The 16,535-nt window shown below is 36.7% G+C and overlaps 1 protein-coding gene across 1 annotated transcript; it reads right to left on the reverse strand.

Moving 5' to 3' along the window:
• Positions 1 to 660: 660 nt before the first annotated feature.
• Positions 661 to 16,501, reverse strand: mTerf5 (mitochondrial transcription termination factor 5). Its single transcript, XM_071593623.1, has 5 exons — positions 16,278 to 16,501; positions 16,086 to 16,183; positions 15,856 to 15,989; positions 6,952 to 7,291; positions 661 to 2,367 (listed from the first exon to the last, which is right to left on the reverse strand). Exons 1-5 carry the CDS (start codon positions 16,408 to 16,410, stop codon positions 1,414 to 1,416), a joined length of 1,659 nt encoding a protein of 552 aa, XP_071449724.1. The 5' UTR covers positions 16,411 to 16,501; the 3' UTR covers positions 661 to 1,413.
• Between the last annotated feature and the right edge of the window lie 34 nt (positions 16,502 to 16,535).

Genomic DNA, 16,535 nt, shown 5'->3' on the forward strand with positions numbered 1-16,535 from the left:
AGAAACTTCCACACACTTGGTAATGCAGAGACCACTCAGGGAGTTCAAGTTGATGGCTAAGGAGGCAAGAGCAAAACCTAGTTCTCAGCTGGCTAAGCCATAACTTCTTTATTCTGTTACACACAGAAAATTCATCTGTTTTGAAACTTCCTCTCATCTTTCCTCCCCGACCATGAAGGTCTTTGAAAAGCACTATTATGTAGAGTTCAACGAACAATTTGAGGTTTAGTTTCTATGGCCATGCAAGCAGCCATGGTGGGTCACATAATTTTAGTAATGACAATAGAATACCCAGCTTGAAAATCAATAGGTATTTCAAATAGGTATGGTATATACATTATAGGTAGTTATTGCTCAACACTGAATTATCTCCATCTCTTTTCACATTTAATAAAATTGCTTAGTACTCTCAAAGTACACCAGGGCTATATTTCAGTGGAAATGGCAAGTAATTGTGTACTTAACCAATTTTACTTAATATTCATCTTTTCAACCAAATTTCAGCCAAATTTGTCAATGTTTTCTCTTACACTGCTAAAGGCTGATCAGAAAAACCTTACCTTAACTATTTCTTTATTAACTTATTACTTTTCTCTGGATTATACTGCTAATTTTCATAATTGAATGGCATCTGCAGTAACTTTGTGGAATTGTTACAAGCTTAAATGAAAAGGGTAACTTAGTTATGCACTGCAAGGGATGTTATTTAACCTTGATAGACTAGGTTTCGTCACTTGGCAGTATCATCAAGTACCTCATAAGACTGCTACGTGGGGTAGTATTTTCAATAAAATCTCATGAGAAATATAATTATGCCACTATTGCCATTAAGCTTTCCATTATCATCTTGCAGAGTAATATAATTCTGTAGAATCCTTACTATTTGGTACTGATTTATTATAATTTATTACATAGTTGGACATGCTTATAACCTTAAAAAAAAATATGAATTGGCCCTGTATCGAAAAACAATCATTGAAAACATTCAACATAGCCCCTTAAATAATGTTATCTTAATATACTCACACACTCACATATAAAATTACTTATTTAAGCTCTTTATGGAAATTATTGTCCTGATTCAGTTCCTAAGTCTAGTGTAAACTTTTACTGAGTGGCATACATATACTACATCTTTCATTTTTAGCTGCAAATGACAGTCCAGTTTCTACTAAACTATATTTCACAAACGAGGCTAAGTTAAAAAGGAAAATTTCTCACAAATACTAGTTGAAATTAATTTAATAACATGATTATTCCAAAGGTAAAATAACAGCAAAAATTAAATTCATAATAAATCATTGAAGTTCATCAAAAGTTAAATACAGCTTTATGCACTGGTAATGAAGGTTTTCAGTTTAGAACATCTAGTACTTGTTAGTTTAGAGAAAACAGTAGTATACAGTTCTCCTTTTACTCTCTAAACCAAATACCATCTCCTGAGAAATGATTACCCTTCTCAAGATAGTACAAACAGAGCTGAAGAGAGTACTTTTTAATGAGAGCTTTCTTTGAATTTTTACCTCTGAAATTCCTACATCTGGATTTGGTTTTACTTTTACCATCATTTTTAACTAGAAAATCATTTCCCAGTAATCCATCCAACTGGAAACACTCTAAAACTTCTGGCTGACTGAACAATTTCTTTAAATTATTTTCGACAGTTTTGGCAGAATATAACAAAATCGTTATGGCCTCATGTATATCCTTAGCTTTGTAACCTTTTTTGCATAGCATTTCAAAACATGGTATCACTTCTGAAATGGGCACATTGCGCCAGTTGGGATTTTTCTTGAGCATTGTTCTGACGGTCGATGAAGTGATATTTGGGTCGTTAACTCCCGAAACTTTTCTCAAAGACTTGACCAAATAATTCACAAGATCAGATCCATAAGTTGCTCCACCCATGCCCTTAACAAATCGCTCAAACATCACCTGACGGCTAGTTAGAAGATGGAGGCTAACTACCTGAGGGAGAGATGAACTCCGACGTTGACTATTTAGGAATTGCACACGCTGGTTAACATTCTCATAATTTACCAAAACCCTGAGAAATTTTTTATCATCATCCATGATTGGTTTCACCTCAGATGGCAGCATTTTATGGGACAATAATGGTAATCTCTCTCGCACACACTGACCACTCAAATAGAAAATGTTCTGGTGACTGATTATACTTTCTTCGGGTATGCCTGCCTCCCTCAATGACGTCAAGATCTCAATGAAATTTTCATAGCTGGCAGTAGCTATTGACGGATGATCATAGAGAACATCTCTTATTGGCTTCCCAGCCAAATAGGGTACTTTGTCAAGTATCTTCTGCAGTTGAACTGGGTGAACTTGAATGAGAAATCCATTTTTGGTAATCTAAAAAAGCAAGCATAGAAAAATATTAATTTAATTACAAGATATAAAAAAGGCTGCACATACAGACAGATTGCAATACACAATGCTCTTACAAAAAAACCACACAAAAAAGTCCTCACATTGACTAAGATGTGTGACAACTGATTACATAGGAATTGGTCTTTACCTGTACACATTGGTCTTTTGATATTGCAACTATAGCTGAGATAGTGGAAAAGAAATTGTTAGGGAAGAAATAGAAAGGGAAGTCAAGTGTGGGAAAGGAGAGGGAGTAATGGAAATATGGTATCAGTGGCCTCTATTCTGCACACGAGGTTCAATTGACCATAGGGACTAGATGTGAGCTCAGGTTCTCCATGATTCCAATTTTTGGGAGGGCTTGAACCAATACGAGGCTTGAACTGAAATTTTGGAGGTGGTATTTAATGGACTAGAATGATTGGAGAGGGTATGGGATGCAATTGACCAGATCTTCTTTCTCCAAATATCACATTCAATCACTGGATATTGCAAGCAAGATATTTTTTCATACGAGGAAATTACTTCTCATGGCAAAAGATAACCATTTAGGACAAAAATTTATTTTCAAAAATAATATATACCCTACTGAAATTCATGCTACCAAATATAAGCCTTATGCCGGAATGCTAATTTAGTGACTTAACAGGGAAAGGCAAGTCAAAGAATTACGATTCAACTCGTTCTATTACATGAATTTACTGACCTTTAATATTGCAAAAACATTGTGTTTTAAACTAATTCATCCAATTTATTGATTGTGAACATGATTAAATACATATATTTACATATTTTTTCCTTTGAAATCAATGCACATTAGCATGTGAAGTTAGAAGGATTAAATATACAATTTTCAGGTGCATTTACATTTGGGGTAAAATACAATTTTTCTTTTGCGAAACTAGTCAACGACAATAAATTCTTTCCTGTAGAAATGTGAAGTCTTTGATTATCTTTGTGCTTTACAAATGGATTTCCACAAAGTATCGGCCTCAAACATTTCTCAAAATAAATTTCTTTTCTGCCATCATACACATGTTACGCATTATGTCACAATTTTTTTTGCATCCAACTTTCCACTATAAGACATTTAAAACATCTCTTTTTCCTTAGTTTTCTTTAGATGGCCCAGTTCCGACATCAGCATGAAAGCAAGAGCCTTTGCTCCTGTTATCAGTTAACTGTTCTCCCTTATGTAAATCAGTATCGAATAGAAGTTGTTTGTTTGATGGCAAATATTACATGGCCCATTCAATGACTCCCTAGCAAATCCAAGAAATGACACTAATAGCATCAGAAAAGGTTTTTTAGTATGCCTCATTTTCTCTTTAACTGCTGTTATTAAAGTTTCATACATAACACCTGGTTTCATTTTCATAATCGACTGAGGCAACAAACTTTCGATTATTTCGAAAAATGAACTTGGTTTGTTGATTGAACACTTCTATTTAAAAGACTTAAGATTGAAATAGATCAAAGCAGAGTTGGATGAAACTCATGGCACATCTGCTCCTATGTTTGCAACTGTATTTAATTCCTTTTATGAGTTAAATTGTGGCCTTATATCCATGAATGATGAACATTTTTAAGGACTTCCATTGGATGTGACCTCTTATGGAATAAAAAGAGACGTTTCTGGCATTATATGGTGGAATATCACTACTGGTTTCAATGTCACTACATCATCATCAGGTCGACCTGATGATGATGTAGTTACATTGAAACTGGTGATATTAAATTTTATTTTATTGAAAATTGCCAATTTTTAATTAACTCCTATGAAATGATAGAAAAAATCCACTATATGGTTTTGAGTGACTGATGAATTAAAGTTTGCAAAATAGTTTTAACCATAGGTGCAGAAGGTATTGTCTTTTCAACTTTGCATGAAAAATTAGGTACAAAATAAATCTCAGCAAAGTGGGTGCTGCAGCATTTGCTAACAGTGGAGAATAAACGTGATCATGTGGTCAATTCGGTGATGAGTTTCTGTATTAATATATAAGTAAGGATGAAACATGGGTACTCTACTACACTCCAGAGACAAAGGAACTATTGAAACAGTGGGTTTCTAAAGCTGATCTGGCTTCGAAGATCGTGATATCGGCCGACAAGACGAGGAACATGGTTTTTTCATCTACATCAACTACTTGCATAAATGACAACTGATAAATGGAGAGTATTATGCATCATTATTGCACCAGTAAATCAAGAAAAAACATTCTATTTTGAGGACCCTCTGAAATCATACTTTATGGATGTTATAAAAAGATGGAGAAACTTTTGGAAAAGTATATCAAACAAATAGGAGAGTGTATTGTAAAATAATAAAATCTAAAAATAATTTGTTTTCTATTTTATGTCTACAATAAGGACTTACTGAACAACCCACATACCATCAACCCAATGGACTCGAAATGGGTTCCCCTCTGTCCCCACTCCTGGCAGACATTTACGTGGTCAATGTCAAACATAAATTGTTCTCTTTAAAACACCCCTTCACGTGATACAATACTCATGCCAGTAAGTGGGCAATGTTTTCTGTGCAAAGAGAGGGACAGTGAGACAACTCAAAACGTTTTCATCTTCATTAAATCCTATCGACAAAAAAATTCAGTTCACTAGCGAGTTGGAAAGTAAAGTTACTCTTTATTTCCTAAATATGCTTATAAAAATCATTAACGAAAAATTTGACTTCTCTATCCTTAGGCAACAGTATTATGCAGACCAAGAGATACACATTCATTGAGGATACCAAATCTCACAGAAGTCAGCACCATTTTACTTCATGATACATAGACTGTGGAGCATACGGATATTCAATGCAAACAAACAATTAGAACTCCAGACAATAAAAAAATATCAGCCAGCAATGGATACAATATGATATTACGGTAAAAGACAAAATTTACAATAGGAAACACACAAATAGCCAGGGAGGATATATGCAGCACCAAACCCAAAGGAAATTACAGACCTAAGTGGCATAGACTCCCTTTCCTTGGGAAAAGATCACTTGGGATTAAACGATTACTCTCAAAGGAAAAAGTCAAAGCCACCTTCTACAACAGACACACACTCAAAGACATTCCGAGAACCAAAAAAGACAAAATAGATATAATGGAACAAGGCAAAGGATACAAACTCCACTGCGATGACTGCAATGCCATTAACATTGGGCAAACTGGGCAAACCTTTAACATCAGAATCAAAGAACATTTCTTGCTTGTGTGCTTCTCAAACAACAAATGCACTTCTCATTTTGCAAAACACTTATTAAAACACAAATATCACAGTGAATTCTGACCAAGAGTTCTACATTTCCCATTATTTCACTCATCCCACTCGATCATGCAGTGATCTCAACTCCCCATATAGGAGTTTTGATAACTACCCCCAATACTCCTAACTATTACACCCTAATGCATCATTCCTTCTACGCATCTCACCTCCCACTCCTCAAAACACCATTTCTTCCTGAGTGAAGAAATATATAACCTGCTTTTCAATGTATGATGATGCTACACAGTGCTGAAACCATAGTCATAAAGAATAAACATTAAACGTGGAATTGATGTTTCATTTTATTGGTACAATGGCAAAATTCCACCAAGTAGTGAATAAAACAGATTTGTATGCTAATCAAAAACTGATTAATTCTTCCTTGGTCTATAAAAATTTCCTAGGTTATAAATTATGATACCTCATTCGTCGAGAATTGGAGAAACTTGATCATCTTTTCTACATTCAAGAGTATTTTAATCATTGAAACAAATATAAAAAAATTAAAACCTTGGAGCCATTGTTACCCAAAAAATTGAGGCATCTCTTGTCTGCCACAGGGCTCTCATTGATTCCCATCATTTTTATAAGAAATTCCATGAATTCATCCCAACTCAATTTCTGTATTATTCACCATATGCCCCTTTTTTGCGGATGGATGTGCTGAAGCAAAATAACGAAAATCTAATAGCAATATCGTGAGGTTGTGGTCTGTATATGTAAGGGAGAGGTAGAAGAAGGAAGATATGATTTACATAGGAAACAAAATGCAAAGTTTTGATGGTCAAAATGGCTGGATGTATAGCAAATCCCAAGACATCACATTATATTTCTGCGAAGGTCAAGACAATGTAAGTAAAAGCTATTCTACCACAAAGTAAATAAAGACAAAGATGCACATTGAAATGTGACACACAGTAAGGTTACAAATAAAAGAAATACACAGAATATTGTATCATGAGTCTCATAGACTCATGTTGCCCAGTTTTGTAACAAAATAAGAATTCTTCAAATATTTGCATACAGCAATCATACATACTAAAAAGTATTCTTTAAGTTTTTGAATTCAGCAAATATTATTAACATTGACTCATAATAAAAAATGTAATATTGGACAAATTCACAACATTTTGAGGAATTACATTTTTAATTTAAAGAGAAATTGAAAAAAAATGTGAATCGCAGTGCCTGAAAGACTCATGTACCATGTATTTGGGTTGGGAGTCACATTCAATTGTAATATATATATATCTAATATTTTAATGATAATAACTAAGTACTCACATGCTCTTTAGGGAACTGAAGATCATCCAAAAGAATTGAAAGGGTTCTCCCGATCAGGTAGAGACTTTTATTTAGGACTCGTGCATAAGTTGAAAAGATATGCTCAACTTCTTCCCGTGAAGCATCCAAACGCCATTCCAAATAGCTTTTCAGGATTGTATCCCGCATATAGGATATATTATTTTCATCTGAATTGATATCTATGATGGAATCTACAGTTTTGAAAACATTTTCAGGTGCTTTCAAGGTATTCAGAAAATTTCTACAAACATTAGCATCTTCAGGCAGAAGCCCATGAACTTTCAGGCTTCTGATTTTTTTCCTTACAAGAATACTGTAACTGAAAGAAAGAAAATAAAGAGGAAATGTTTCAATAGGATGATCTACCTAACAGACAATTAATCTTGAACAAACACTATATTAAACAAAATCAATTCACATAAACCCTATTACTTTCTCATATGAAGGGTTGAGATTAAATTCTTAAACTTGCATATCACTTTACCTGCCCTAGTAGTTTGCTCAGGCAGACTCTGGCAATGCATATTACAAATATTTCTACAAGTACATACTTATGGCTTTCAATGTTTTCTAGGTAATTTACAATTATTCTGGGAGAATTATTAAATTCATTTTGAGGAACTGACCCCTGAAAATATTGATTGAGGGTTATTCACATGGGACTTAGCCTGATACATATTTGCCTTATTTTATTTTTGACTGCCCACAACGCTGAACCTGAAAACTTGTCCCATAGCCCTCATATGCAGCTGCCTTACACTTCTTTGGGATAAGGAGCATAATTGACCTGGTAAAATCTGGCATAATTTGTACCCTACAAGTACCATATTTGATGGCATATAAGATGCAGATTTTTGTCCAAAATTAAGGTTAAAAAATCTCCCTCATCTTGTATGTGAAGGTTCAGACTCCATGGGTTAACGTCCAATACAGAATTTTAATTTTACCCCAGATGGTCAGGTCTACCTATTTTGACTTTATTATATAGATATATATCCCTCCCATCAACTACAACCATGACGTGGAAGGGCTTGTGCATTCCGATTACCCCTAGAGCAAAGCCAGAGGGAATAATGATTATTGCTCCTGGTAGGGTCACCCATTCCAGATAGGTCAAAGGTTAGGAGCCAGACAAAAGGTAGTCAGCACAGCGTCTGTTCCTCAGTGAGGCGACTGCAAAGGCATCTGACCCCAGTGGGGTGGCCATTAAGTGATGGTGTCACGTTAAAAACACTAACGAGGAAGGCAACATGAAACCACCTCAAATATCATTCCAATATCAAAACTCAGCCCAATCGGCTATGTTTTGTGCCCGGCAGTGAGAGAGGCAAGGCTTCCACGGTCGTCATCCCACGAAACCCTTGCAAGGGCAAATCAACAGCAGCAGGACAGAAGACGCCAAGAAGAAGACCAAATTAGTTAGAAAAACTTGGAATGTTAGGACAATGTTGGGGACAGGAAAATTAGAGCATATTAAGCAAGAGATGAAAAATGGATATAACAGATTTTAGGTTTCTGAGAGGTGAGATGGAGGGATGACAGGGATTACTGGAGTAATAATTTTAGAATAATATACAGTGGCAGGGACTAGAGCCAATGAGGGGTTGCCATAATATTCAATTAAGAGGTAGGAAGAAGCATAGTCAAGACAGAACAAGCAACGGATAGAATAATACTAGTAGAGATAAAAGCAGAACCGATGAACTTGATCATTGTTCAGGTATACATGTCACTGAGCAACCATAAGGAGGAAGAAGTTGATAGGATATATGATCAGTTAGAGGATATAATCGTGTGTGTTCCTGCAGGGAAACATTCGATAATGATGGGGGATTGGAATGTGATGGTAGGCGAAGGAAGAGATGGTGATGAGGTGGGGGACTACCACTTAGGCACAAGGAATGACTGCGGGGAGAAAGCAATGGAGTTCTGCAGGAGACAGGGGTTAGTCATCACCGACACTTGGTTTAGACACCACAAAAGGCATAGGTAAACATGGAAAATTGCAGGTGACTCAGAAAGGTATCAGTTAGATTATATCCAGGTTAGGCACAGGTTTAGGAACAGTGCGATCAATTAGCACATCTTCCCGGGAGCGGATGCGGATTCTGACCCCAATTTGTTTGTAATGAAGTGTAGTGTACGTTTCAAAAAGATAAGGCAGGGGCGGCGGGTTAGGAAATGGAATGTAGAAGCATTTAATGGATTGACAAGGAAGGATTATCATATCAGCAGGCTGTAGAAAAAATCATGGATGCTAGTAAAGAGCTGAGTACCATCGAAGAAAAATGGGAATGCATCAAGAAAGGGAGATCGAAAGCCACAAAAGACACTATAGGAACCATTAACAGGAAAAGGACAAGGAAACCAAGGATCACGGATGAGATGATTACAAAGATGAATGACAGAAGAAAATGGAAGAATGTAAACACAGAATAAGGCAAAATGAAGAACAAAGAGTTAAATAATAAATTAAAATGGGCAACGGATAATGCAAAAGAAGCATGGTGGAAGACGCAGTGTGAGGATATGGAAAGTTTGCAGGAGGGTGAAATTGGAGCAAAGCTAAATCACCATTGGGAAGTAAGAAGGAAAGATCTGTGCTAACAGTTAGAGATAAGTCGGGTAAGATAATAGTTGACTCAGAAAAGATCCAGGAGAGATAGAAGGAATCCAAGAAGCACTGTATGATATTGAACTTTGGCCAACAAGGTTAGACATAGAAAAGGAACAAGACATACATGAAGATAGCTTGGGTCCAGGCATACTTGACGATGAGATAGGAAGGGCATTAAGGATGGAAACAAATAAAACCATGCGGGTAGACAACATTTCTACCGCTGAAATTGAACTACTGAAATGTTTAAGAAAATGTGGGAAGAAGACTCAATATGGACTGATTTGAAGTATCTATGAGGATAGAATTTGGCCCAAGTATTTGTGAGATCAGTAAAAAGGTAAAGGCTAAATCATGGGAGGACTAAAGAACAAAAAGTTTGATTTCCCACGCAGCTTAAGTTGTTCTGAGGATCATCAACAAAAAGATAAAGAGTAGGGCAAATGATTACTTAGGGGATGGTCAGTTAGGGTTTAGGAAGGGGAGAGGTATGAATGATGCCATTGCAGTAATAAGATCATTAATCGAGATGAATATAGAATACAATCAGGATATATTTGCCTGTTTCACAGATTTCGAAAAGGCGTTTGATGGAGTGAATTGGGAAAACTAATTGCCATATTGCAGCAAATAGGAATAGACTGGAGGAATAGGAGGCTAATCAGCAATTTGTACACATCCCAGACTGCTCAGGAACAAGTGGGGAACAGAGAGTCCAGATTGGCAGTGTTAGGAAGAGATGTATGGCAGGGTTGTTCATTGTCACCGGTGCTGTTCAATATATAATGCAGAGGAAATGATGGAGAATCCATAAAATCAGTTAGATTTGCTGATGACCAAGCTTTATTTTGTCAGTCAGCCAAGGGGTTGCAAGCATTGCTGAGTGAATTGGACACTCAGTGCATTAGATATGGGATGAGAATCAATATTAATAAAACAAAATTTATGCAATTTTTCATAAAGAAAAAGGCTAAGCTAAGCATTAAAATAGGAGGGAAATAACTAGAGCAAGTAGAACAGTTTACCTATCATGGAAGTGTTTTGGACCAACATGGTCGAAGTATCGGGTACATAAACAGAAAAATTGCACTAGGCAAAGAGGCTTTCACAAGGAGGAGGGAGTTGATGACAGGGATGTTGAGTAAGGATGTTAAGAAAACATTTGTTAAAAGTTTGATAAGGAGCTTAGTTATGTATAGTGCGGAAACGTGGTCAGTGAAGCAGGATGATAGAAGGAGATTGGAGGCTTTTGAAATGTGGGTGTGGAGAAGAATGGGAAGGTGAAATGGACCGAAAGGAAACAGATGAGGAAGTACTAGTTATGGTAGGTGTGGAAGGGGGTTTCTTGGGAGAAATCCTAAGGAGGCAGGAAAAATGGATGAAGGGCGTATGGATCGGTAGTGGGATGCTAACAACTGTAATAGAGGGGAGAATGTTAGGATACAAGGAAAGGACAGGAACAGGATAGGGATATTGGACGGCATGAAGGGAGGAAGTACACAGAGATGAAGAGGGAGGGTGAACTCTACCATCACATATCAAACCAACCTTCGGGTTGATTACTATGTTTATGATTTATATAATTAACAGACAGGAAAACAAATAAGGAAGAGCTAGGTATGGTGAGAGAGGATAGGTATTGTTGGGAGAAATCAAAAAGAGGCAGGAAAGATGGTTACACAGCATTTTGATTGACAGAATGTTGAAGACTGTGATACGAGGGGAGAATGTTTGGCAAATGAGGAAGAGGCAGAGTAGGATGGATTGATAGATAGATGCCTTAATTTGAGCAAAATGAGGCCATAAGGTCCCTTCCTCCATTTAACCCTGAGGATAGGGATGTGGGATAGAATGAAGGGAAGAAGGAAGCATTCGGAATTGAAGAAGTGCTTATTTTAATTATATACGTCAGGTTTGTTTGTTGAAAAGACAAGTTGCTGTACCATTTGGCAGCTTGTACTCTTGCAAAAACCTACCTTAACCGGTATTACCTATAATAAAAAATTGGGTAACTTGAGTCACTCCCATATTGATGCCATCAGTGATTATTGTTGCTTTAGTATTCTGTTATTTGGATTTTATCTAGATATTTTTCAATAAATTCACCAGAACATTACTAATGTTTAAAATGTTGACTTACAGGGTCCATACCATAAGTATCGGGACTGGCTCCAAAAATCAAAATTTATTGGTTATCATTACAATGACTTAATAATCTTCAAAATATATTCTTCCTGAATCAATACACCTGTAGTTCTGCGTGTTTGCCACTCGTCAAAAGCCCGCTGGAAGTCGGTTTCTGGAATACTGTAGAGAGCCTTTGTCGTCGCCGCTTGAACCATCTTGATGGAGTCCAACCGATATCCTTTGAGCTCCTTTTGAGCTATCCTTTGAGGCAATGAAGTTGTCGAGGAAAACTTCATCTTCCTGGACATAGTCCAAAATGTCTTGTAAAATTTCCACCTGCGCCAGTTTTATTTCCTCGCTCAAGACTTTCGGCACCAGCTTCGCGCACACTTTTCTCATTGGAAGATCCTATGTTTCAATGGTGTGGATGGTTCGGACTAAGAGGCTGGTCTCCTTAATAATAAGAGTGATGGTTAAATGCCTGTCAGAGTCCAAAATTTTTTCACTTTGGCCACCTGAGCATTGGTTTGAGCCGTCATCGGGCATCCGACACAGTGCTTGTCTGCAATGAGCTCCCGGTCTTCCTTAAACATTTTTGTCACTCAAAAACTCTTGTGCGGCTTAAAGCATCATCATTATAAGCCAGTTAAATGAGTTCAAGACTCTCCAATGCAGATTTCCCGAGTTTAACGCAAAACTTCACAGCGTAGCATTGCTTGACGGTGCACTCCATGTGGGCACGACGACACCACAAACAATCACACGTTACAATAATCCACTTCCTGTCTCCCCGAATGCCTGGAGGCAACTGAACTAAAGTGTGCTTGAGTGGTGAGAGACCCCTCTACCGAGCCACCTGGTCGGACCCCCATCCACTGCTCCATTGAGGCTACAGCGAACCAGTCCTGATACCTATTGTGCGGACCCTTTTTACGCACATCATGAGGAACTCTTTCCCATTAATAAAGAGATTATTATCAGCTAGTGGGGGTTATTATATAAACACAACCTTTTAATATTTATATTAAATTAGTTAATTGGATTCTAAAGAATAAATACATAAAAATGCAGAAAGTTAAGCTATATGAACCAGTAAAAAAATCAAAGCCACTCAAGGAAACCCAATGAACACAAACTTTTACTTCACCCCGTGATTTCTCGAATCTGAGCTACTTGTAGTCTTTTTTCAATGAAAGGAAGTGTACATAAAGTAGTTCTTTTTATATGTTAACTTTTAAAATACTGCTAATCAATAGGTGGAAAATGATGTGAATAATTAGACCTAAGATTCAAATACATGTAATTAAATTAGATTGAATGGATACGGAGGAATGAAACTGCAAGTTCCAAATTGTATTTTATTAAACATGACCATGAAGGATAGATATGAGCAAGAGGGCACATGTCATGGAATACCTGAACCATGCACATGTCTATGAAACAGAAATCAGAAGATGGTGCACTTTAGATATTACTGAAAATAGTTACCAACAAGAGTAACTGAATGCTTGAAATGGGTTATCTACAGGTATTTGCTAAAAAAAGTTTGGGCAATAGGTACATAGGGTAATGACAGGAGGATCAATAGCAGGCCCACTAGAGAGGAGATGTAAGACCCTTGCATTGGCCATAGTAGATATGAAGAGCATGCCTGGCAAATATATGAGCCCTTCATGGGAATGTGAAGACTCCAGCCATTGTAGAAGTGCATCTAGTGACACACTCAATACAAAGCAGGCCATCCCAAGAAATTCATGCTTTGATTCCAAATATCCCATTTCCCTCTTCCGCCCCATGGAAGCGCTGAGAGATATCTGCCTACGCCTAATAACACCGTGTAAACATAATATTGTTGTTATGAAAATATAGAATTTCTTATGTTATTTTGGCACGTGACCTCTCCAAGTGATTCTTTCCATTTTGAGACTTCATGAGACTAAGCATGATTTTGCATTGAGATTTAGGACCTCCACAAAGACAAATGGCATTCAGTTCAAATGAGAGAATGCTATCGACACTTTGGAAGATCCCATAGAGTAAAAAATGATACCCACTCTGAGCAACTCTACCATGTTATTTATCCTTTAAGTACTGCTACAGTAGTTCACAGAATCAAACTATAGAAATAAATTATGGCATTATCAGATAATTTCACTGTTCCCCATCTTATAGAAGCTGGTATATTTTGAAATGACTACATGTATTCCCATTGAAATTTCAAGCTTTTTCAACCTTTCTAGTTCCTCCACATGCCTTGGTTAGGTGGAAGAAGGGACTGTGAAGTCTCAATCTCTCCCCAAAAAATTCGTTAAATATAAAAATAAAATAAAAAACGCCCGCAAATACTTGAAGAGTAGCATTATGCATTAATCTCAGTTATAAGTTGTTACACCTGGCAGTAGGTATGTTTTTGATGGTCCCAGGCAATACACACTGCTGTTGCTTAAAGCCCTAATGAACAACACAAAACATCCTTCATCTTCATACTACACATTAGAATAACTAATTCTTTTGCAATGCATACTTCGACCTCCCTCAATTCTATCCAACATGCCTATTATTTTCCCCAGTATTCTTTGCTTCCACAGAATTCTTCCCGCTATTTCAGTCTTCAGTATCTCACTTCCTTTCAGAATCTCCGGCATCCACTAGTCCTGCCTCCAAATTTCTCTTAACAACTTCCTCTTCCCCTACCATACCTCATATTTCTTTAATTTTGAATGCTTCCAACCTATAAGTATCCTCTCGCCTCAACAACAATTATCTGAGCCATACCAAACTATGCCACATATTACAATTTTCAATGAAATTGAATTTTTTTTAAGAAAAAAAGCTTTTCTTTATATCTTTACTTAAGGCACCTGTTATCAACTCTGACCTCTTTGTAAAAGTTTCTTTCCGAATGCAATTCATTTAATATCCTAACCACTTTGATCATCTTCTTCTAAAACTCTTCCTCAATAGGTGGATTGTTCCAGTTTTATTATTTCATGGCCTATCATTTTGGTAGATTATGGATGGACAAAAGTTTAACATATTGATGGAAATGAGCTCTTACGGCTAGTAATATTTAATAAATGTGAAACTCCAATAGCCGTAAACAGTTTACCTTTCTAAACAAAGTAAAAATGAAATTAGTTGGCTAGCGCCACAAGTCAAGAAGGGGTAAAAGGTAAAAAAGGATAATGAGGTAGGTAAAAGGGGTAAAAGGTAAAAAAGGAGAGGATAAGAAAGGTGAATACGAATACGCGTATTTCGGCCACAAAGTAGCCCTCTCCAGCGTACTGAAGGGTAATCGTCACTTCAACACAAGTCCTCACTTCGACTCAGCCTTCTTAAATCTGGAGAAACTAATAACCTTCATTTTCTTATTATTAATTCTCATCTTATATCTACCAAACTGATTCTTTATGAATTAAGCAATAATTACAATTTTTTGGCTAAGTGGCAACAAAAGCTTGATTGCCTACAAATTTGATGACTTTCCCAACCTACTTTCTCTTCCACCTTCAACCCTAATAAAGCCAAATCCACTGGACACACTTGTGCAGTGTGTGAGGATACCACCAGCGTAGGCAACATTCTAAACGATTTAAAGGGCACAGTTATTATTTATTGAGATATTTGGGAATCGCAATTCAAGTGTTCATACCAGCTTTTGGCATTAGCTGTGATTCGGCGAATGTATTTCTTTCAATTTTACACTTAAATACAGTAAATTTTATTTCCTACTGTTTTCAATGAAAATACACAAAGAATCATAAAACCACAGAGAACCTACAGCGAGTGCTTTAGATGCACAATGCTTTGAAGGATTATTCCAAACATGAAATGATAAGAATGATCTGAGGCTTTCCTGGCGAATACTGTGGATGAAGGCTTCTCGGGTTTCGCACCAGGTCAGGTTGGGTAGCACCAACGTTTCGACAGCTAACTCCGCCATCGCTTCAGGAAGACGATGGCGGAGTTAGCTGTCGAAACGTTGGTGCTACCCAACCTGACCTGGTGCGAAACCCGAGAAGCCTTCATCCACATGAAATGATAAGTATTTATATTATATTCGATTATGTTACTTTCAACGAATTCATAAACACTTCCAAAATTAAAAATATGCAGCAATTAAAGGATTAAAGACTTACATTATGGCAGAATAAGGAGACACCTTAAGGAATCCACTTTCTTTCAGAACTCGTAAATGATGTTCTAATGTGACGGGCAAAATCAAAAATACCCGAGGACATGCCTTAATTTCTTTCACTTCAATCTGCAACTCCTAAAGCATCATTTTTTAAATATGATTTTAAGAAGTCTTTATATAAAACTGCAACAAATATATGCATTAAACCATTTGTATCACTTCAACACTTACTCTTAACACATTTGTAACATCTCTTATATGTTTATGATCTAAGTCTTTCAAGAAGGGGTTTCTATAAAAAAAATCATAACCTTGAGGGTATGTGGATCCTAAAGAAAACAATTCGATAATTAAAATCAATTGTTTCGTGGAGCAAGATATAAAAGCCAAATGATTAATTTAAGATCCAAATTATAAAAATACCAAATATTTCTTGAATAAGTTTCCCATAGCTATTTTTGCGAGGGCGGGCTCTGTACCGAAAGTTTAAGGTCTCTTCTTGAGTTACACTACAAAACATGCGACATGAACTTAAGTTCCGAATGAGTACACGCATTTTTTAGATTTATCATTTCTTAAAATTATATCACGCGGAACCAACGAAGACACTTTCAAACACGAACCACCTTTCGGTGTGGTGGCGGTTGGACTTCTTCATTTGTCGGCATGCGCTGTTCCACC

The sequence above is a fragment of the Hetaerina americana genome, unplaced genomic scaffold (genome assembly GCF_022747635.1).
Source record: "Hetaerina americana unplaced genomic scaffold, ioHetAmer1.1.p SCAF_6, whole genome shotgun sequence".
In the NCBI taxonomy this organism is placed as follows: Eukaryota; Metazoa; Arthropoda; class Insecta; order Odonata; family Calopterygidae; genus Hetaerina; species Hetaerina americana.